At 32.3% G+C, this 23,912-nt stretch overlaps 1 protein-coding gene across 1 annotated transcript; it reads left to right on the forward strand.

Moving 5' to 3' along the window:
• Positions 1-453: 453 nt before the first annotated feature.
• Positions 454-15,721, forward strand: LOC131037418 (uncharacterized). Its single transcript, XM_057969564.2, has 8 exons — positions 454-772; positions 878-1,069; positions 1,306-1,471; positions 1,568-1,950; positions 14,237-14,452; positions 14,558-14,749; positions 15,082-15,247; positions 15,336-15,721. The coding sequence occupies exons 1-8, from the start codon at positions 560-562 to the stop codon at positions 15,719-15,721; spliced, it is 1,914 nt and encodes a 637-aa protein (XP_057825547.2). The 5' UTR covers positions 454-559.
• Positions 15,722-23,912: the final 8,191 nt, after the last annotated feature.

A 23,912-nucleotide genomic window follows, 5' to 3' on the forward strand; every position in this document is an offset into this window, starting at 1 on the left:
TTCAGTATCCTCCTTGACACACGGACCGCTAGGTTCGGCAAATTACTACAGACGAAAAGACAAATTACGGATCACTCCAAAGATTTTAGGTACTAACGGGGCATAAGCTCAGTAGAACATGCGAAAACGTCCAAACAAAGAAGCAAAATTTTTATATTTCTCTCACTTGGGTAGGCTGGCGTACACCCTACTGGAGGAAATAATGAGCCGTTCAAGCTGTCCCTGCTTTCTTAATAAGTATTCTTACGGGATTTACATTATTACAACTATGACTTAATATATTAACATTATTACGAAGTCCATAACTGTGGGCGGCTGTCGATACGTGAGGGCCACCACATGTGGAATCTAGTTACCTACCCTGTCACATTAGTCAAATGCGTAGTAGGCACAAGGTCCCAGCTTTAGATCGATCGATTTCAATGACAATCTCAACATTAAAGAGGTATTGGCCTCTTCAGCGAGTGCGACTATAAGAAACCAAGACTTCTCCAAGCTCTTCACTGTCGACTGATCAATTTAATTTGTGGGATATATTTCTTTTGCTGCAGAGCAAGCAATGATGACGGCACGTAGCCTGATTGCATGTATTGCATGGATATTGTTGTTGAGTTTGAGTAAAGTGAAGGGGCAGCTCAATTCGACCTTTTACGGTACTACCTGTCCAAATGTATCGTCGACAGTCCAAGCTGCGGTGCAAGCTGCAGTCGCCAATGAATCAAGAATGGGCGCTTCTTTACTCCGTCTTCACTTCCACGACTGCTTTGTTAACGTAACATATTCAGCTCTCCAAGGGCGCGCTCACTTTTACTTCGTTTGGTCGCTCTCAATTTAACTTGAGTCGAGACCATTTTCAATTGCTAATTTGCTTTTGCAGGGCTGCGACGGATCCATACTGCTGGACGACTCGGTGAACATAACCGGAGAGAAAACCGCTGGGCCAAACAACAATTCTGTAAGAGGATTCGACGTGATCGATACCATCAAATCCCAAGTTGAAGCAATCTGCAGTGGAGTAGTGTCTTGTGCAGACATTCTCGCCCTTGCTGCTCGTGATTCTGTGGTCGCGGTAACTACTGTTCTCTTAAGAAACTCTGTATTTGCATTTTATTTATCAACGTGGGAGGGCTGGGGTTTGGTTCAATTGGTTAAAGTTTCTTGTGATAAGCATGAGGGTTTAAGATCCACTTTTTCCTAGATCAAATGGTACCGGAGGACGCATCGTGTAGTATCATCGATCATGTTAAAATGTATTGTAGTTTATACGAGGAATTAATTTTAAAAATTGTTGTTTGCGATTGACAGTTGGGAGGGCCAACATGGACAGTGCTGCTAGGGAGGAGGGACTCGTTAAATGCAAGCCTAAGTGATGCAAACAGCAACATTCCAGCCCCGACATTGAACCTCAGCGGACTCAACTCATCATTTATTGGAAAGGGTCTTTCTACCCAGGACATGATTGCCCTTTCAGGTAGTTCTAAGCATTGGATACAAGAATTAAGTTTCTTAGCTTAACTTCCATTTAGAAATTAGGTTTAATGAAGTTTGAGTGTTTAATGATGTTTAGGTGCTCATACAATTGGTCAAGCGCGGTGCACCACTTTCAGAACTCACATCTACAATGAAACCAACATCAACAGCACATTCGCCACTTCTGTGCAGGCTAACTGCCCTTTCAGCGGTGGAGATGATAATCTTTCGCCCTTAGATGTACAAACTCCCACGACCTTTGATATCGACTACTACACAAATCTTATGAGTCAACAAGGTCTTCTTCACTCAGATCAGGAGCTTTTTAATAATGGATCAGCTGACTCTCAGGTTACTACCTACGCTAACAACCAGACAACATTCTTCAGTGATTTTGCAGCTGCCATGGTGAATATGGGAAATATAAGCCCTCTCACTGGTAGCAGTGGAGAAGTCCGAACCAACTGTAGGAAGCCCAATTGAGCATCATATACATATCTTTCATTCAGCTACTGTTTGTCGTTGTAATATTTCATTGTTCTTCAGTGAATAAAGTTATCAAATCAAGGTCGGGATTATTCTGGACTACATAAAGTTTGACAGCGTACACCGGGAATGGTAGTTATGAGGAAAATACCATTCCGCATTATTGGGGCTTTGATGGGAGAATAAAATATTATGAGTTGTGGCAAGTATTCCAGAAATTCACGTAAAGCAGGTGATGAGAGCAGTGTGTCTTTAGTCAATAAAGGGCACTCTTTAGGAGTTATGTAATGTCAGCCAGCATTAAAATATTTATTTGCATCTGTCATGATTTATATTTATCCATCTATCGTCCATAGCTCACTGTTTGATGTATAAGTTCATGAACGATCATTCATATGAAGCACAATCAAAATGAAACGGAATCGATCTACCTCATGATTAAACGGTTTACTAGCGAAATGTTGAAATGTTTTGAACTCTCGACATATCGTTTTTACGGAGGATTTTTTGTTTTTAAAATGGAAGAAAATTACATTCGACCTTTTAAGTATTTAAAAGAATAATAAAAATATTTGAAGGCAAAAGATTAACCATATGGTTTTTCAAATATATTCCTCAATATGAAAAGAAGCTAATAGTTGAGTGAGGCATGGCTTGGTGGGGTGTACTTGAGTGGGACCACTAATAATGAAAGTATGGAAAGTAAAAATGATTTTATTTGTAAGATTTAAAATTAAAAAGTATTTATTTGCACGATTTAAAATTAAAAAAGTAGTTTTTTAGAGTTCTTTATCTTTCGTGGGGCAATAATTTGGGTCGTTGGACATCTAAAGGTCCTTCCAGTCTATGGTCAATTCACCCAACACTTTCTTATCAATTTTAGTGTCTGACACCACTTGATAAACAGAGTTGTCTGAGGAAATAGGATTGTTATCAATCTTTTGGATAGGGGAGGGTTTGACCTCATGCGCTTTGGCATGTTCCATGATAAGGAGAATCAGTCCCTCATGTAATATAGGGTTTTCACTGTTTTCGGCATGATTTGAGAGGCTATGCTCCAAGGAAGAGAGTAAATAAAAAGACAAAGAAATTTTCCTATCATGCCTAAAATGATTTAAAATGGTGAATTAATATGAAAAATACTAGGATAACGGCCATGTAGAGTGACGTACTTCATTATAACCTCAGCCACATCCGCCCAGAGACTTAAGAGATCCTTTCTATTGTAGCCCCCATTTGCCATTTTCCTCACCCTATCCCTTTTGCTCTATTTGTCGAAGAACACAAATAGAGCTTCTTCCGATGCCTTCCGCTCTCTATGGAACTTTTTCCCTTCCATTTGTTGACCAATAATTTCAGCTATGAAGGCCTCATCAACTCTGAATTCAGCTTCGAAAGAACTAAGAATGTTGTTACTCCACCCCTTCACAAACTCATATGTCTTCCTGGGATCTTGACCATGCAATTTCATGAGGTAAGGCGCAAGACCACCATCCAATATTTCAGTCCATAACTCCTTATTTTGTTCCCATTTTTGGCATGAAGACGACTCCATTTTGTTTTTATCTCCCCCTAGATTAAAATTGCCCTTGCAAATTTGGAGGTTCACAGTTTTAATTCCAAACCTAAACTAGGCAACACAAAACCAGGCGTCTAAGAACACTCTGGAAGCCCAATCTTTGTTTCGATTCCATTTATTACAAAAAATGACTTTACTCATTTGGCACAGAATCATCATTAATATTCACCCGTTGGGAGTGAGCAAGATTTTCCACATCTCTTTGTGTCAGTTCACACAAGTGTATTGGGAATATTTCCCCTGCCATCCACCACTTAATTCTATCATAACCCACTCCTAAATTAGCCACGTAATCTATAGGCATATTTCCTTCTCGAAAAAAATGGGTTATGTGGATATCTTCCAACTTGGAAATCATTACAAAGTAGTCTTGAATTAAATGTTTGATAGTCCAATTGGGAGTCGTCCTTTTGATCAAACAATTGATAATATTTAGTGAATCACTTTCAAGCCACACCTTTTTATTCCCTCCACGGATAACGAGTTGAAGTCCAATGTAGGCTACATTTGCCTTGGATGGTTAGTAATGTTGATCATGAAGCAATATTGGATACTCTAAAGGTAACAGATGACCCTTTAGAGACAATCGAGTGGCATAACTAGAGTACCAAGCCATTTGAGGGGTTGTGTTTTTTGGGATTAAAATTTGGTGACCATATATGCAAAAATAAATAAGAGCCCTTATTCATTCATAGTCCACATGTCAAAAAATTATGCCTTGCCTTTGAAAATTAGAAAGCTACCACAAAGAATGCTTTTCCTTGATCAATTTTGCAATAGCTACACACAACAAACTTGCTCCCAAGAATTTCCCATTAGAAATTTCTCAAAATAAAAAATAAGCATACTCATCCACTAGCATTGAGACATCAATTAGTGATGTATCTCCCATAGATTCCCAATATTTGCATTATAGCTCAACTTGGATCCTAGAAGGAATATTTATTTTGTTTAAAAAATGTATATTATTCTCAAATCTAATATTATTTTAAAATATTGAATGAGATCGTTTTTTATTTTGTTAAAAAATTTGGGACTGCTTTAAGCAGATGGCCTCTTAGGTGGAAAAGTTTATATGACCTATTTTTTCGGTGCCTCCACGCCATACGACACTTACGCTCAGGTGGAATTATTTTTTAAACTTTTATTATGGTCGTTTACTATGAATCTACAAATATTAAGTGATATCCTGTATGTTCAAAAATGTGAGTCAATATTAAGACTCTAGATAAATGATTAATTTACACCCACTACTATGGACCACTGATTTAAAAAATTGATCGAACCTTTTGGAAGGGAGAATCTCGATTCTGGCCCTCATTAATTTATTCAGTTGGTGAAACCACGTAGAAAAAATTATATTATTATACAAAGTGGGGTCACCTGATTAATAATTTATATTGTCGGTGGTGCATAATGTTGAGCAATCTTTCAAATTTCACACACTTTTTGGACGTAATTGAAAGCGAAGTATTTTATATTGGAATAAGAAAATTCAGAAGATACAAGAGAACTGCAACAGCATAAGATAAGACAGATATAGCTCAATCTTTCAGTCAAGATCGATCAGTGCATTTAGTATTAAATAAATCATTACGTTATTGTAAACTCTTGGTCCAGAAAAAGATGCGTCTATTTTAGTCTATGTAGAATTAAAGGTATTTATAAATTATTACAATAATCAATGTATACGATGTGCAATGGTTATTTGGATATTTAATGTATGATATTAGAGATGGAATAATATAAACTATTCTGTAAAAATTATATTGATTAGATTTAAATTGTAATCGAATAAATATCATTTAATTGGTAAATATTTTAGTTTTGTTTATTAAAATTCAATTTATTATTTTCAAATTATTTATATCAGTTTTATATTTATATTTTTATATATTTACATTAAAAGTATAATGTTAGTATAGGTAATATCTATATTTATCCCCCTTCGAATAGCTTTAATATCTATTGTCGGCGATGGATACGTGCTGGTTGCACATGTTGAATTTCGAGAATGTTTTCAATTTAGGCGGTAATTAAACGGCAAGGAAAAAAGAAGATTATGTCGGCTCGTAATTAAAAGAAATCTTCTCTAAAGCAAAAGCAAAGGATGGAACTTACCGTCAATCATTATCACTCCCAAGCTTAACAAAGAAATATATTTATATGCTATTAAAATGGATAAAGTTTGGGAGTGAAATATTCTGTTCGCTAGAGAAATGGTAGAAAGTTTATGCCTACAGTACAACCTACATTCTCTTCACCTCAAGGCCTATTAGGCTTACGAATATTGATTGATTTCTATACTTTTTTTTTTGGCGGACGGTGGATATGCATGCGTTGTACCAGTTAACTAAAGGTGCCTATGATGTAGCCTCATTGTTTGGAATTTGGGCCTATTTTTACTATCAATTGTTTTTTACTTGGTTGTAATGGTTATTATTTTGTCTTGTAATTTGTAAGCTAGTTGTTTAGTCTTTTTAGCTGAGTTCTTTTATGTGTTCATTTTTTTTATTTCTTAATTTTTTAAGATTAATGGCAGTATATTTTAATTGTTTTTATTGTAAAATATAATTTAAAATTTGAAGAATAGGGGAGTATGTTCTAATTAGCGATCACTCCTTGTTTATGAAATGGTTATGCAATCAATAAATTTACCTTCTTGTTAGTTGTCAAAAGTGTTTTACTATTGAATAAAAGAGCTTCTTCATTACTAATTTTAAAGAAACCGAAAAAATGATAACTAAATATTCATTAATAATTCTCACATGTACCAATAGCTGTCCACTTTACTCCGAATAGTTAGAATTTTTGGATTTCGATTGTAGGAGTTGTGAAACTTTATTGATACCCATATCACACAACTATAGGGGTATTTGTGCATAAGCATTGGCCATTTTTGAGGTGGTTGTAGTGCACGACCACTTTTTGACCCATTGCACACATAATGAATCTCACATTGCGTGTCGTTACTAACCAGAAACCAGAACAATAGCTATAAGCAATTTATTCACATACAGAGACAACCAGAACAAAATCCTCAAAATCTGAAGTACCATTTAAGATCTATTGGTGTGCAAAGTTAGCTATAATAGCTACTAGTATGCTTCCCCTACAGTTATTTTTTTAATATTTTTATCTATTAATTTCTAAAAAATAAAACCAAAACAATTCTAAATGAACAATCAACACAAAAATTTTGCTTGACAAATAAGGTTCGCCATTAAATTTAGGCATTACAAATGATTATATGTGTGATTAAATATAAAAAATATTTCTCATACATTAATATTATCTTTTTAATGACTTGACTTTGATGGATATTTTTTAGTACCTTGATTTTTTATGGATACTTTTAATGTCGCAACTCTAATGTATTTTTTTAACTATAGAATTTCAAGTACAATGCATTTGTTAACAAACAAACTAAGACTCTTTTATACTTTTATAATATGCGACATTGATTTTAAAGGTTGATGTCAATTTTAATGGTGAAATTTGTAAACTTAAAATCTAATTTTAAAAAATTTGACACAAAAAAGACCTTTTCAATTTTTGTAATACTTTTACATATAAATTTATATATTTAAAAAAATTAAATACACTTCAATATTTGAAAATAATTTTAAATAAATAATCATCACAAAAAATTGTTTGATAAATAAAGTTGACCATCAAATTCAAATCTTAGTAGCTAATTTTACGTATAGAAAATTAAAAAAAATACTTTTTATTAATTTAGTGTAGAATTAGACGACCTTAGGAGTGTACCATATTTAGCCTCATGCTATTTTTAGCCTAATCTTAATCTTAATTTATTGGTTACATGTCTATCCTTAGGATCACCTACTTTTAGGATCCACTAAATTTAGTTGACTAATTATTTTTGTCTCCCTAGTGAGTCAATCCAATCATCCAACGTCCATACAATTGATCTTGTCGATTTTTACATTATATCAGCACGAGATTGGTTCAGTTTGTTGGTCAGCATTTTGTGTGAGTTACTTTTTAAGAACACGATTTGCATGCTTTTTTTTACCATGTCGGTGTCCATTAGTGAGAGGGTCGACCCACATGTGGGCGATCTCTCTGAGGCAAATGATACCTACGAAAAACAATAGACATCTATTGATTATTTCAGTTCATAGAACCGATATTAGGCACTAGAAATTAGTGTCGAAAGTCGCAATTGACTATTAGTCTTTCCAAAAATACACAGTGCTTTTTTAGTCAAGGGCATGATCCATGCATAGAACAAGGCATTTGAAGGCCATTTGAGGGACGATTTGATGTTAGAGGAGGTGAATCATCAGTTTGTGGGTGTTGGCAACTTTATTGGACGACACAAATTTCCAAGTAGAACACACTACAACAACACGAAGTTTGGCGTTGGGGAGGAAACAAATACTTGGAAACCTTAGGTACCATTTCCTAGTCAAAATGTAGAGGTCAGGGTCAAAATGGAAATTGGAAGCTAAAGTAAAATGTTTTAGGTTTGAATATCCACAAGGAGAACAACAAGTCAAGGGTTGGGGTAAAGAAAACTTAGAATAGGAATCTATAGATTTTAAAATTTGAGTGTGTTTTAGGAATCTAATCTTAAAAGGTTAGAAAGGAGAAACTAGCGGGTTTCAAACATTTGGAGGAAACTAAAACTTATAACTAAAAGATTCCATGTTTTAATTTTATTTTAGGATATCGGTTTTAGTAATAGAGAGCAAATACAATATTATGGGAAGTGGGGATAGGAAGGAAAAGAGGACTTTGAAGATGAGGTTTCAATTTTAGAATGAGGTTTGAGATTTCATGTAAGTATCAAAATATGAGAGCTAAGGGAATCAGAGAATTAAAACTAAAAGTATATACATATCAAGGCCCATGGCTTAACAAGTACCAAAGGGGAAGGAACAACGCTAGGGATCAAATAAAAATAAATTCTCTAAAATTTATAGTGTCCCAATAGTATCCACTCTATATTCTAGTGTTTACACAATCAAATTAAATATTTGCATTGTAGAAACAACATTTCTAACTCTCTATGTAGTTTGTATCATTAGAATTTGTGTTTACCTTTTAGTATTTTTTTACATAAAATTATCTTTTCAGTTTTGTAGATGATATGTTTTATCGCTCATTTTTTTGTAATATTTTCATATTTTGGGAACTTATCATGATGTCACTAACTAGTTTTGTTGTGGGGATTTTGGATCATTTAGTCCATGTTTGGTCCTTTTGTCAAATAAGATTTTTAAGTTTCATCTTCTAGTATTGTTTCCTAATTTTATCTTATATTTAATTAATCATATCTTTACAATATTTCAAATAACTATTTTTGTATGAGTTTTTATTTGTTGTTTGGTCCTAACCTAATGTTTCATATTTATATTTTTAGTACTTGCACATTATATTTAGATTTTTCATTTATATTCAATATTTTTATTTCCTATTTGAATATTTCAACATCTTTATTCTTTTATCTTCTCTAACATCCTTTGTTGTATATTTATCCTTTTTAGACATCATTCATAGTAACATCCATCTTAACCATCATTTTTTTAAGGTTCTAAATAATATTTTGGTCCACATCTTTTATTTGTTGGATCTTTGAAATCCTTTATCTTCTAACCATATATATTGCAAAATTTATTTCCACTAACCCAATTTCACTTAGATTTCATATGATTTCTTTGTATTTCCTTGCTATTCTAGGTCTTATAACATTTACATTCTAGTTCAAAGTACCTCTATAAATGTTTTAGCACTTATCTTGCATTTTTAGCATTACTATTTTTAATATCTTTAATTAGTATAATTCAACATTTTTCATCTATGTTTTAGCATTTTTTAGTTATTTTGGCATTTATATTTTATATTTCTATTATGTGCATTTCAACATTATTCTTAGTGTCTCTATGGTGTATTTCAAAACTCCCATGTAACTAATTTTGTACTTATAGATTAAAAAAAATTTATTTGTGTTTAATCTTTTCTATTATTTTTATAAGAATTTTATATTTCATTGCTTTTCAAAATCTTTATTTACTATATTAAACAAATCCAAGTTAATTTTTATTGTGTTCATGTCCATCTATTATCCTAATACTATTTTTAGCGTGATCAATTTTTTAATCATTAATCTACCTTAAACTATTAATATGTGGTGTTCAAGTGGTAAATATTAATTTCCTTAACTTAACCATAGATCTAATATTTTAATAAGGTAATTAAGATTTGTTCATATATTTTTTCTTTCTTCATTCAAGTAAAACTTCATATACTTTCAAAGGCTTAAGTGATCTTAGTGACCAAAAAAGTTTTATTTTTTCCTTTTTGTTTGTGTTGTATCTTTATAAATTAAACCATGTTTATTCTCTTCACATGTCTTAGAAATATCTTGAAAATAAAAAATATTTACTTTTCGGTAAGTGGCATTATTTTTAGGCATGTTGTTAAGTGAGGTTTTCATTCATTAGTATGTTTGCCTTTGACAGTACTGATTATGAAATACAATATTGAATCTATCATTCAAGAGGATGGAGTGAATTGAGAAGGGATTTTACCTTGATCACACATTATATGCTTCCTAATTTTGTGGATTTGTGTCTCACATAAATTTTGTATATAGATAATGTCTTAGTTGAACCTTATATCACCCTAGTATTTGGAACATTTTGGACACTTATACTTATTATACAACAATAAATAGTTACCTTGGGAATTCAATCACATTGTACTTTTAAAGTAGACTAGAATTTCATGTGTTCTTTCTTATTGTGTCTTAAGGTAATATTGAGTATCAATAGTGGTCAATTATTTAAGATCATGAACAAATACCATTTATGATCAAGATTGAGTATATTTGTGGGCTAACAGGCCAAATAACCCACTTAACTAGTTAGGTTGCTTGGATGTTCACTTTGTCTCCTTGTTATCCTAAAATTGTGATAATCTCAAATCCTAATTAAATATATTGAGCCCAAAAACTTGAAATATAAATCCAACATATAAAGGAAAATACCACCAAATCTAAATGTAACTTGAATTCACGCATCCAACATTCTTCACAATTGAACTCAAATCCTAGTTTTTCATTCCACTTTTTAACAACTAATGCTATAAACTAGAGACTTGGACAGATTGTCTTTAAATGACTTTATTTGAGCTAGTTAAAGGTAATCATTTAAGTTGAAGCTTTCAAACTTCACCATGAGTTTACTTTTATCCTGGGATATTTGACCTAAAGGGAATTGACAAAACCCCTCTAACACCCATAAACCTAGATTCAATCTAAGTCATTTAGATCAAACCCTAAATGAATTCTAAATAAAATATGATTTCAAGAAAAATATAAGGTGACAAAATCTAGAATACACTATTCTTCTTTATCAATTTAATACATCTCTTCCAATAGATGATTTATCATTGTCATTTATTTCTATACTTATTTAATTAATTCTCTTAAAGCCAAAACTATGGCCATTCCTTTCATAAAAACATCATAGACAATATCCATAGTTCATTGTTATTGACTTTGGTTAGTGTTTCTCTTAATTTTATTGTTTCATTTTAAATGATATTTTTTTATTTGATTATTTGCAATAGTTGATATAATAATGTCTCTAGTATTGGAATAAATAATTTATATATTAATTATTCACTCAATTACATTAATTCACTAAATAGTTTATTATTTAGTTAATTAATTAATTATAAATTAATTAATTAATATTTATCTCCATGCATAATGCAAACTAGGAAAAGAAAATTATGTTTAGATTTTTGAAAGTTTCATCCATTAATTTGTCTATTATGCTATTTGTGCATACATGACTGATTCATGCATTGTGTTTCAAACTCTCAGTCAATCTTATAGACTCCACCATTTAGGGTTTCTATCTTTAGAGTTAGATTTCTTTATAAGGATGTCATATCCTTCATTGTAATTAAGCAATAAGCAATAAGCAATTTCAAAGCAATACATTCAATCATTGTTAATTGTCTTCAATTATTCTTACATTTCACGAATTCTAACATCTAGTGGATCACTCTATTTGTTATGTGAGGTTAGACGTACTAAATGTTGTCCAATAATTACATTTCTTACAATAATTTTTTTTTTCTCATCATGTTTAGATGGTCTTAAGCTAAAAGCCTTTTTAGTTTCTCTAAACTAAATATTCTCAACATTGCTAAAAATAATTAACATTTCAATTCTATTATTAATTAAAAAAATCATATATTATTAGCATTTCTTTATTAAGAATATTAAAGTTTGGACGAATCATTAGTTTTAAACATGTAATCAATTCAAATTAAATAATTAGTTGTTCTTTGTGCAAAAAGTTAGGTGGCATTTTAAATCATAAATTTTACTCATTAGACAACTTGTATTCATTTCATATAGATTGATTAAATATTGTAGCGTATACATTTTAATTGATATTTGTTGTGACATTGAAGTTCGAGTACTGAATTAGATAGAGAGTTTGTGATGTATCAATCTTCCTCTTTGTTACCATATTTTATGGAAAGATTGTCTAATAACACCACTATAATATCAATATTTGTCTTATCTTTCTAGCCATGTTTCTTTGCTATAATATAAAATATTAGTTTTGATATTTAATTAATTTATAGCCATTCCTTCATATACAACAAAAATACATTTGTTGCTTTTCCTAGATCTATTTTTCAATTGATTCATCTCAATTTAAAAAAGTAAATGCATTTTCACCTCATAAAGTTCATAATACACATTGGAAAAAGAAAAATAGGTTTTAGTTACTTGTCTCAATATCAAGAGGGAGCACAATTAGTATTTTATTTTATAAAATGTGTCTGAATTAAAAATTAGTATAATAATAAAAAATGAATATATATATATATATATATATGAGTTTAACATTCATCTAAAGGATTTTTATGAAATGAACAATAAAACACAAAATCTTTGACAAGCCTAATGGAGTATTATATTATCTTGATGTATAAACATTACCACCTTTGTGTTCTGAAGAAGTTTGATCTTTTTAATTTTCACTATTTCATGAAAAATGTAGTTTGCTAGAAATTTGATTATAAAGATTGTTATTCTTTTTTTAATCTCAATGACAAATTTTGAGTTTGAGAATTTCAAATTGTTCATTCAAGTTCAAGTTTAAGTAGTTTCAAAAAAAGAAAAAAATCCACTAAAGATTTTGTTTGTCTTCCCATTTCCTTGCATTTACACTATTAATGGGTGATAATATTTAAATATACTTTGAGGAGATTATGAGATTGTAAGGTTTAGTTTCTCCTAGTTGAAGGTCTTTTATTGGACTAAATTTCTAGCTATATTAATGATAAGATGCATCTCTCTTCAATCATGTAAATATCCTAGAATGATGATGTAGGATTAGGTTCATTTTAGTGCTCAAAATAAAAAGATTCTTAAAATGGTGCTCCTTGTAAGTTATAATATTTTTAACAAAGATTTTGAATACATTAGATAGTTTTATATAGCAAAACATATTAGCTAACTGTACAAATGTCTGTAGAGTCATCTCATTGTGGCTAGTAGACTAATAGATGTTGGTAAAAACTTTAAATTTATATTTTTCAATTTCAAACTTTTCCTATGAAATGAGATCGAGTTGAGATGAAGAAATGTTAAGATGCAAATATTAAATGAATGTATAAGAGAAAAGTTCAAAGATAAGTATGTAAATGCCAAACACATGAAAAAGATAAGAAAATTATTAAAAATATATATCAATAAAAGATTAAATCCACTCTAAAAAATATAAATTATAAATATATAATCATACTAAATAACACTTAGATGGTTATGAAAATTTCACCATTACCAAAACCTGTAATGTGATACAGGTCAAGCGCACAACCTCCATTAAAGAAAGCAATGAGCTAGTGGAGACATTGACAGATCCTTGAACGAGCTAATCATCGATGGAAGACCCTATCTCGGGTTCGTTGCATTTTTTATAACTAATAATATTAAATTGCGCATCAACATTACTGATAATGAAAAAGTTCTATATTTGAATAAACAGGTAGGGAGTTCAAATTTGATTACAATTCCTTATAGCAACCGACACAACATACTTTACACGGGCATGCTGAAACTTTCAAGATAATATCCCGCATGTCCAAGTTTTAAATGATGGAACGCCAATTGAATGAAAGATCATCACATCCATAACCATTTTATAACTAAGAGAGAGAACAAGTGCTCACACAGAGATTGGTGAATAAAGGAGTATGAATACTACGATTACTATAAAATATCAGTAAGATCCAAATTGTTTAAGGGTTTTTTTTGTTTCCATTTGTTTTGTTTAACTTAGAATGGGTAGAGCCATTGAACCCACGTAAGCAAGAATTTAAAATTCTTGATTATCCATCGAGGAAAGAACTATTACAGCAACTGAACATCTTTAGTGCAGGGTGCAATAGGCGGTGGTAGAAACGTGTGGGCTAGTGCATGCTCAATTATGTTACCTGCCCTACTTGTAAACTGCCGCAACGAGGGAAAAAAACTAAAAAAATTTGGAAGCTGCTATCTATCAGTGTCAGCTATGAGGAAGTATCAACTTTTTCAGCGAGAATAAATAGACAATGCTCCCCCAAACTTTCTACGCCAAAGTTTCCTGTATTGTCGATTCTGAAGTCTAATTAGTTTTATTTGTACGTTGAGCTGCATAGCAATCAATCATGAGGCGAGATACTTTGAGTGCATGTATTGCATGGATTTTAATGTGTTTGAGTAACGTGAATGGGCAACTCAATTCGACGTTTTACAGTTATACATGTCCATATCTATTGCCGATAGTGAGAGATGCGGTGACGGCGGCAGTCGCCAACGAAAAACGAATGGGTGCATCGTTGGTCCGCCTTCATTTCCACGACTGCTTTGTTAACGTAAGAATTTCAATTCTCCTTAACATTTTTATCTAATTCGCCTTCATTCTCTATCTTATATTCTTTCTTCATTTAAAACATTTCTTGCTTAATCTGGTTTCTCAGGGGTGTGACGGGTCGGTGCTGTTGGATGACTCATCGACCATAACCGGAGAAAAGACTGCCGTTCCTAATAACAATTCCTTAAGAGGATTCGACGTGATTGACACCATTAAATCAAAAGTCGAGGCAATATGCAGTGGAGTTGTTTCTTGTGCAGACATTCTCGCCATTGCTGCTCGTGATTCTGTGGTCGCAGTAACCACTATACCTTAATTTCCTTAATGGCCTCGAATTATTGGGTGTCATTTATTAACCTAAGTTTTCGAAGGATTGGTTTTTATTTGAGAAATATATGTCTATGGTTCAAATAATACAAATGAAGTTTTGGTGAATTGTGGTACAATACTATTTAGAGGACCTTTATATATTGCGTTTAGATTGTTTTTTTTGTCAGATTATTGGAGTAAGAAATTTAATTTTTTATGTTAGAAATGGGTTGATAGTATTTCAGCTTGTTTGAGAGAGATGATAACTATTGAGGAAAACCTTGGAAACTTAAGAGTTCACTTTGTGTGTCCTCTTGCTAGTTGGGAGGACCATCATGGACTGTACAGCTGGGAAGGAGAGACTCATTAACAGCAAACCTAAGCGGAGCAAATAACGATATTCCAGCTCCCACACTGAATCTTACCGGACTCATCTCAGCTTTCAATGCTAAGGGTCTTTCTGCCAGGGACATGATTGTGCTTTCAGGTAATTTTAAGCATTCAATATGAATACGAAGATGTTAATTTTGTCTTCTTTTGAGTCATAATGGAGGTGAGTGAATAATGATGTTTAGGTGCTCATACGATTGGTCAAGCTCGTTGTACCAACTTCAGAAGCCACATATACAACGAAACCAACATCTTGAGTTTATTTGCCAACTCTCTCCAGGCTAATTGCCCTTTCAGTGGTGGAGACGACAACTTGTCGCCCTTAGATATCCTAACTCCCAACACCTTTGATAACTATTACTACAAAAATTTGAGAAGCCAGCTGGGACTTCTTCATTCCGACCAAGAGCTATTTAATGGTGGTTCTGCTGACTCTCAGGTGACTACATATTCCAACAACTTGTTTACCTTCTTCAGTGATTTTGCTACTTCCATGGTGAATATGGGCAACATCGATCCCCTTACGGGTGGCAGCGGGGAAGTACGAACAAATTGTAGGAAGCCCAATTGAATGTGTTCTTCACAACTTCTATCCTATTTATGTCCATAAGGAACTAAAATATCAAACTAATTCCTTCAGGGAAGCTTTAATCTACGTTGTTCGAAAATATATCAAACTCCATCTTGTTGTAGCTCACATGACTGGCCTGAATGATGAACATCATTCAAAAGTGGGATATGAGTAGGCTCAATTCATCATCATCAAATTAAAAGAACTTTCTTAACATTTCTCTGCATCGTCATGTTTCAAAATCTATACATTTATTCGACTCTCTCTTGTGGCGGTGGTTGGGTGTTTGGTTTATCGTTTTATTTCGTTAGACGGACAAATTAGCCGCCAATTTTGACTTCAATATATTGTTTTTCTTCGCTTGCTGACCCATCTCGACTAAGTTTCAAAGTGAAGTGTTCCATCTCGATGCGTAATTTTATGGAAAGTTAGAATACTAATGTTGATGGAGATATAAGATGCTTGCATTAAAAATAAAATTAAGATAGTAAACCTTAAAGTGGTGCTTAACGTTCTTGCACTTATGCATGGACACTTTCAGAAATAAAGACTACAAGCTTTTGCTTCCTTGTCCGATATTCTCACTCTTATTAAGGAATGACAAACCTTTCTCATGTAAGAAAGATATTATTGAATTTGGTGAGGTCATGATGATGGTGGTTATAGCATATTTATCTAATTAGAGATGTAGTGTGTTAGATTTCAGTCAGTGGTTGAAAATAAAAATTGTGTAAGATTAATCGAAGTTCAAACTAATCTTATGAAACAATCAACAAATTTAAAATTCAAATTAGGATTCAACATTCCTCACAAAGAATTTGAAGCGCGTAAGGGAAGAATAGATGATTAGTGGAAGAGAGAAGACCTTTGAGCAAGTTGGTCCTAGTTCATGGACTAGGGTAAGTAGAAAGAAAGCCTTTAAAAATGAGAAGAATGAGTTGGTTAAATTTTCTAATATGCATGAATATTTCTATTAATATTAGCCTGGAGCCGTTGAAGTTTAATAGGAATCACAACATACTTATCTTTTGTTTTGATCAAATAAAACTGGGAGAGACCTAAACCATTATGTAACCGCCACATAGGTGCACCAACAAGAGGAACTCACAAGCAATGAGACCACCAAGACCACACAAACCAAAAAAGATAGACCCTTTTCTAAAAAGACACGTTTGTTGGAGCATCTAATTGGCCAAAACAAGGGTCCCCTCCCAACAAAATCACATAATCAGAACAAAGGAGTTTAGGAAGGAACCCTGAACCATCTTCTTGAAAAAAAACCTAGAACTGGAGTTGATGCAACCAAGGGAACAATCACCAAAACAGTGGATCTTCAAACGCTTCTCACAACCTTTTACCTATAGGACCATCTTGAGAAGAGGTTTTCTCTATTAATGAAGGAGACCACAAAGAAATGGAGATGCCTAGAAACCTTGTGACCACAAAATTAGTCAGTACAAATCCCTATAGACAATGCAACATGGACCACCTCAGTAGGTGTAATGTCCCCACTTTGAAATAGAATTTAATAATAAATAATAATAATAATTAAATTTAAATATTAAAAATTAAATTAAAATATTAAAGAATATAATTAAATATAATTAATTAAAACTTAATTATGTTAATGAATGGTTAGAAGACATAGAAGGAAAAGTTGTGACTCCCTCAACAATGAGATATAAAATGGAGAAAAGAACCTCATTTGTGAGGGGTATAAATTGGAAATCGAAAGTGTACATCTGATTTAAATAATAGTAGATTTGATTATGAAGAGTTATGTCCCTTTCAAAGGGCATAAATAATGAAGAGTTGCACTCTTTCAAAAGGTGCTAATGGTGAAAGGGTGTGTCTTTTGCCAAAGGGCATGCATGATGAAGAGGTGTGACCACTCCCTCACTTTGACAGATTTAAAGGGAAGGAATCAAAGCATCTAGTGTCATCACCATCGATTAGATCAGATCAAAATTGTTATGAAGTTACAAGCAATGACACCCTCGTTCTTGGTAGTATGCATGGGGATGTGCTTAATAAGTATGCTTAATGTATGAAGCCCGATAATGTTCTTATGCAGAATTAATAGTAATATTAATATTGACTACAATATGTATGACAGTCATACTTAATTTCATATATATTCATAATACATAAGAAATTATTATACTTATTGTCTAAATCATGTTATTACTATCAATACTTAAGAAGATAGGAACGAGATGTTCCAAAGAGGGGCAATCTAAATCCAAACAATAGGTTAAGTCCCAAGATAGGGTGGGGATCAACAACCCATAATCCTTGAAGATATAGACCCAAGATAGGTAAGGGATTGGATTTGTAAACTTTGAGGGAACCTAGTTTATTTTGTCTCTAAGCGCTTTGGTAACATACATAGACCCTTCTCACTTAAAACTGAAGTAGTACTAGGGTCTGATATCTATATTAAGAACTATGAATAATGAAATTAATCATCCAATGATGAAGATAACTAAGAACTTGTTAATAACTAATAAATTGAAGAATAACAATGAATGGCTTCATGGTTAGTCTTTCAATCAATTTTAGTATATTGAAATAGATTAAGTATGTTAATCAGGTAGGGGACATTATAGTAGGTCCCTTATCAGTAGTGCTAATAACCATAGGAGACCACAAAGATCTTTTATTTTTTAGAAATCCCTATAGAAAAATACCAAGGACCACCTCTATAGATCCACTATTAATAGCACCACTATGAGTTGAAAACCTTGAAGAAACAAACTCGAGGGAAGAGGTTCCCTCCAACAACCAAGAACAAAGAAGAACCCAACCTGATTTCCAAAAGGGACACCCTAAGGGTCTCATCCCAAAAGGAAAACTAGGGGGATGGGGGAAGCAAGGGATAAACATAGAGACCCAAGAAACAAAGAACCTCCTCCAAGGGAAGCTAAAGACTACCGTAGAAGAAGGTGTCCTAGAATAGGATCCCTCTCAGGTAGGGTAACCAAACCACAACCCACTTGCAAAGAAAATCAACATCTGACAATAAAATTCCAACTCTTAGAAGAACATCATCCACAGAGAAAAGCGTAGCCACAAGAATTCATGAACATACACACTCATCAGTATAAAATAGGGTCAAAATCATAAAATATAAAGGATGAAAGAGGGGATCCATAGAGACCAAGACACACTCCAGACATCTACTACCGCAAACCTTAACAAGACATAAGACCATAAGGAAAAGCCAAGAAAGGCACTTCTGCCCATCAAAAACACTAGGGAACTAGGAAATTCCACAACATAGGATGGCCCAAAGGGAGCCCAACTCATAGAAAATGATCCCTACATGCTCCAACTAGTGGTGACCTCCACAGTAGTAGAAAAGAGAACCAAGAAAAAGGCCAAGGAAAGGAAAAATGTCGACATGAAAGAATAAGGCCATATCACACCCAACCATGGCACAAGGAACAATCTCCTATTGGCCAAAAATAGGGCACCACATAGAAGGAAACATAACCAAACAGTACAAAACTAAAATACCCTATAAAAGGGCCACAACATAGAACAAATGGACTGACACTCTGTACTCATCACTGTCATCCTCTCCATCACCATCACCTTCATCCTTGTCCCCTATAATCTCTCCTCCTCCCAAAACCCTAGCATTGCATTTCCTTCTCATCACTCCCTGATGCAAAATTAAACCTACTTATCTTTTGTTTCTATTTTATTTTATTGATATTTTTCTCTATATGATATTGGTTCACTATTGACCACAAAGGGTTTGATGTATTTTGTTGCTCCTTAAGTTTATCTATATGAATAGATTTTTTGTAAGGGTTTTGCGATCCCCTTAAAACATATTTTATTAGTAATAAAAAACTAATTACTCTACTACTTCTATATATCCCATTAGACACAATTTAAGTGAATGAAAATTGCGTGATTCATAGGAATTGATAACTACTATTCTCTTTAGACAATAATATCACGAACAACACAAACTACAACCAAATTTAAAAAGGGTGACTCACTAGATTGTTAATTTAATGAGTAATTGTGATAGGTTATTCATGGATCAATGCCTAGTTTTGGGTTAGACAGTCATTGATATGTATCGCACTTAAAACAATAAAAACTAAACATACTTAGTAATCCAAAACCAAACTACACAAATATATATATGTAAATTGTTGATGATTAGTACAATAACTATATCTATTTTTAAAAGCTACCATATCATTAAACAAGACTTTTATTTATAGAGGCAAATATATTGGAATAAACTATAATGCATTCAAAAATATTCTTAGATATGTACTCATGATTCTAGAGATATTAGATCTACAATATACTCTTCCATGTATCTTCAAGTACATTAACAACCTTCACTACTTTCATGCCACTATTTTTAATTATTTTAAGCCTAGATAATACTAACAGTTCTTCTACCCTAAAAATAATCATTTACCAACCTCTTGGAAAGAGTAAAAAATATAATAGCATACCTTATATATCAAATCCTATCTTGTGGCAATATACAAATTCTATATCAATGATTGGGGATGAATCCTACTCAAAAGGATTGTATTAGATCATATGATGGGCTTGATATATTACATTTTTGTAACTAGGTGACTTATTTCATTGATAACCTAGATAGTTAGGAGAAAAATACGAGTGTCTATTTCTTGTTGCCCAAAATTATTTCAGAAAATTAAAATTAATAAACTATCCTTGGTGGGTGGTGGGATATGGGTGGAAGGTAGAAACAAGAAGCAAAGAGGTGTCATGTAGGTACTAGTCTCTAGGAGGAACCTAGGGGCTATCAACTAGTAGTCAATACACTACAATAGTGAGGTTAGGGTTGGGGAGGAAACAAATACTTGGAAAATCATGTTCCAAGTCCTAGTCAAAATGTAGTGGTTAGGGTCAAATTGAAAATAGAAAATTAATTTTTTTGGTTCTAGTACACACCTAGGGTCTAAGTTTCAAGGAGAATAAAAAGTTAAGGGTTAGTGTGAAGCAAACATGGGAAAGAAAACTATAGATTTAAGGTTTTGAATATATTTTGGTGTTCTAGTCTTGAAAGGCTTAGAGAGGAGAAACTAATGAGGCTTAAACATCAATGAAACCTAAAATTTAGAACTCAAGGTTTCAAAATCTAATTTCAGCTTAATATATATGCCTTAGTAGTAGAGGGAGAGTATATAACTATGAGAAGTGGGGATATCAAGAAAAACAGGAGTTGGAAGATGAGTTTTCAATTTCAAAAGAAGGTTTGAGATTTGATAAAAGTATAAAAATATGGGAGTGAATAGGGAAGGGGACTAAAATTGAAACATTCTATATCTTCATCAAGTCTCGTGGCTTGACAAGCAACAAAGTGGAAGGAGAAATCCTTGGGATCAAACAAATATACCTTCTCTAAAATTTATTATGTTCCAATAGTAGCCACTCTATATTTTAGTGTTTTTACAACCAAATTTAATATTTCCATTGTAGAAACATCATTTCCACCTTTTGGTTCTAACTATCTATGAATTTTGTGTCATATAACATTTGAGTTTACATTGGAGTGTTTCTACACATAAAATTAGCTTTCCTTCTTTTGTACATGTTATGTTTTAGCACTATATATTTTTATCATTTGATAATGATAATGATGTCATCTACACAAATTAGTACTTTTGTGGGGATTTTTTATCATTTTGTCTATCTTTGTTTCTTTCATAAAATAATAGTTTTAAGTTTCATCTTCTAGCCTCGGTTTTACTTAATTCTTCCACTAATTAGGTCTTATATTAATGTTTGTACTATTCACATCTTTACGATATTCTAATAAACTTGATTTTTGTATGGCTTTTAATTTATTGTTTGGCCCTAACCTAATGTTTCATAGTTTAGTGCTTGCATATTATAAATAAATTTTGCATTTGTATTTCATTAATCTTTTTAGTTCCTGTTTGAATATCTATACATCTCCATTTCTTTATATTTTCTAACATCCTTTGTTGCATATTTCTCCATTTTGGGGCATCATTATCAATAACATCCATCATAACCATCTTTTTTTAAAGGTTCTATTATGTTTTGGTCCACACATTTTGTTAGTTAAATCTTAAAAATCCTTTATCATCCAATCATTTCACCATGTTTTATCACTAACTAATATATATTGCAATATTTTTTTCCACTAATCTAATTTCACTTAGATTTCATATGGTTTCTTTTCATTTCCTTGTTAATTTTGCACTTCTAGGTCTTTTAACATTTCTACACTAGTTCAAAGTGATTTTGCAAAAAAATTGACACTTCATAGCATTTTTAGTTACTATTTTAAATATATTTATTTTATACAATCTAACCTTTTTCATATATAAACTATCATTTTAGTATTTATTTTAGCATTTATTTTTTATATCTCTATTATGTGCATTTCCATATTATTCTTAGTGTCTCTATATTGTATTTCAACAATCCCATGTAACTAATTCTCTACTTGTAGATTATCATATTTTAGTTATGTTTTAGCATTTTTTTTATATTTTCAAAAAAATTCTATTTCATTTCTTTTGAAAATATTTTGGTGATAGTTAAATTTTTGCAAGGGCCAACTCTCATTGAATTGATTTTTTTTTTAAAGTTTAACATAGTCCATAGAACATATAAGAGGTCCCAAAATATAAAAAAATAACAAAGACCATAATAACTTTTGCCAATTTAAAAAAAATCCGATCTAACCAAAAATGGATCTATTACCAACCTAAATCTGCTTAGACATATACCACAAAAATCCTAATAAAATAACCACATACTTAACAAAATATACAAGAATGTCGGACCTCCGAACCCTTGAAGCAATCCACTAGTCTTCAACAACCCCCTCATTTGGATGGATGTCCTCAATCTATTATCCCATTTGAGACCCTCCAAACAGATATAGGATTTAACCCACTCAGGGTCTTCATTGGTCTCAAAACTCGTCCAATTCTGTAGTCTTAGTATTCTTCCTCCTCATCAAGCAGAATAAGGGGGAATGTGGGGACATCAAGATGCCTCTTGTAGAAATCCTTGAGTATAAGAATGCATTTGAATTTAGTGATGTTCATCAAAACATCATCTATGCCCCCCAAGACGTAGCCTTTGAAGAGCCTCATGCATAGAATTATTATTTTTGCTTCGCTAAAACCTGAATCCAATGAAATCACCAGAAACATGGAGGAAATACCTGTGTTTATCCTATATATTGTGATCTACAGATAAGATATTACCCCCCAGAATAGCCCTCACTATGTGGATACCAAGCGGTTGGTTATACTACATGTTTGCCTTTGGTCTCTTACCTCCAATCTCTCCAAGGAAGGCCATCTATCTTTTGGCAAAAGTCAGACAAATAGGGGTATCCATATCTCAGTTCAACGATTGTCTTCCCTATAAAAGTACTCCGCCTTCCTGTTTTATCCAATTTATTGCCTAAAAGCTTGACTCTTAATATTTAGATCAATGTGATGGACGGCGCAATAATTTGCAGCAATCCTAGCACTTCTCGCGCTAAGATGGATCGATATTTACTATCTTACAGAAATCCTTATTTTTCTATTATTTTTATATCCATCTATTTTGCTAATTTTATTTTATACAAGATCAATTTTTTAATCCTTAATCTTCCAAAACTATCAATATGTGGTGTGGTCTTGCAAATTTTGGAGGTTAATTTCTTAAATTTAACCATATATCTATTCTTATAAAAGATAATTAATCATATATTTAAATAGTCTTTTTCATTCAACTAAAATTACATATTCTCTCCTCTCAAAATACTTAGGTGATCTTAGTGATAGAAAACAACTTTGTTTTCTTCCTTTTTGTGTGTGAATTTGTCTTTATAAATTAAACAACATTTGTTTTCTTCTCATGTCTTAGAAATATCTTTGAAATCAAAATTATTTACTTTCAATTTCATGACTTGAAGTTTGGGTATGCATTCTCTTCATTTGTATTATTTCTTCATCCTCTTAAAAAAAAAAATTCATACCTTTGATTTTTTCTAATTTCATAGTGGCCCTTATCAACTTAGATTCAACTACCAACTGCTAAAGCCCAAAACCCATGTTCGAGTATGGTATATCTATAGAGGAATTTATTACTTTTAGGTAAGTGGGCCTTGTGTTTGAATAATGTTGTGATGTGACCTATTTTCATCTACCAA

Source organism: Cryptomeria japonica, chromosome 3, assembly GCF_030272615.1.
Source record: "Cryptomeria japonica chromosome 3, Sugi_1.0, whole genome shotgun sequence".
NCBI lineage: Eukaryota > Viridiplantae > Streptophyta > Pinopsida > Cupressales > Cupressaceae > Cryptomeria > Cryptomeria japonica.

What these genes read in the sequence shown, in the direction of transcription:
- LOC131037418 (XM_057969564.2), top strand. Translation starts at nt 560, where the DNA reads ATGATGACGGCACGTAGCCTGATTGCATGTATTGCATGGATATTGTTG. An exon ending in CTCGTGATTCTGTGGTCGCG is followed by an intron (nt 1,070 to 1,305) that starts GTAACTACTGTT and finishes TGCGATTGACAG; the next exon opens with TTGGGAGGGCCAACATGGAC. An exon ending in GGACATGATTGCCCTTTCAG is followed by an intron (nt 1,472 to 1,567) that starts GTAGTTCTAAGC and finishes AATGATGTTTAG; the next exon opens with GTGCTCATACAATTGGTCAA.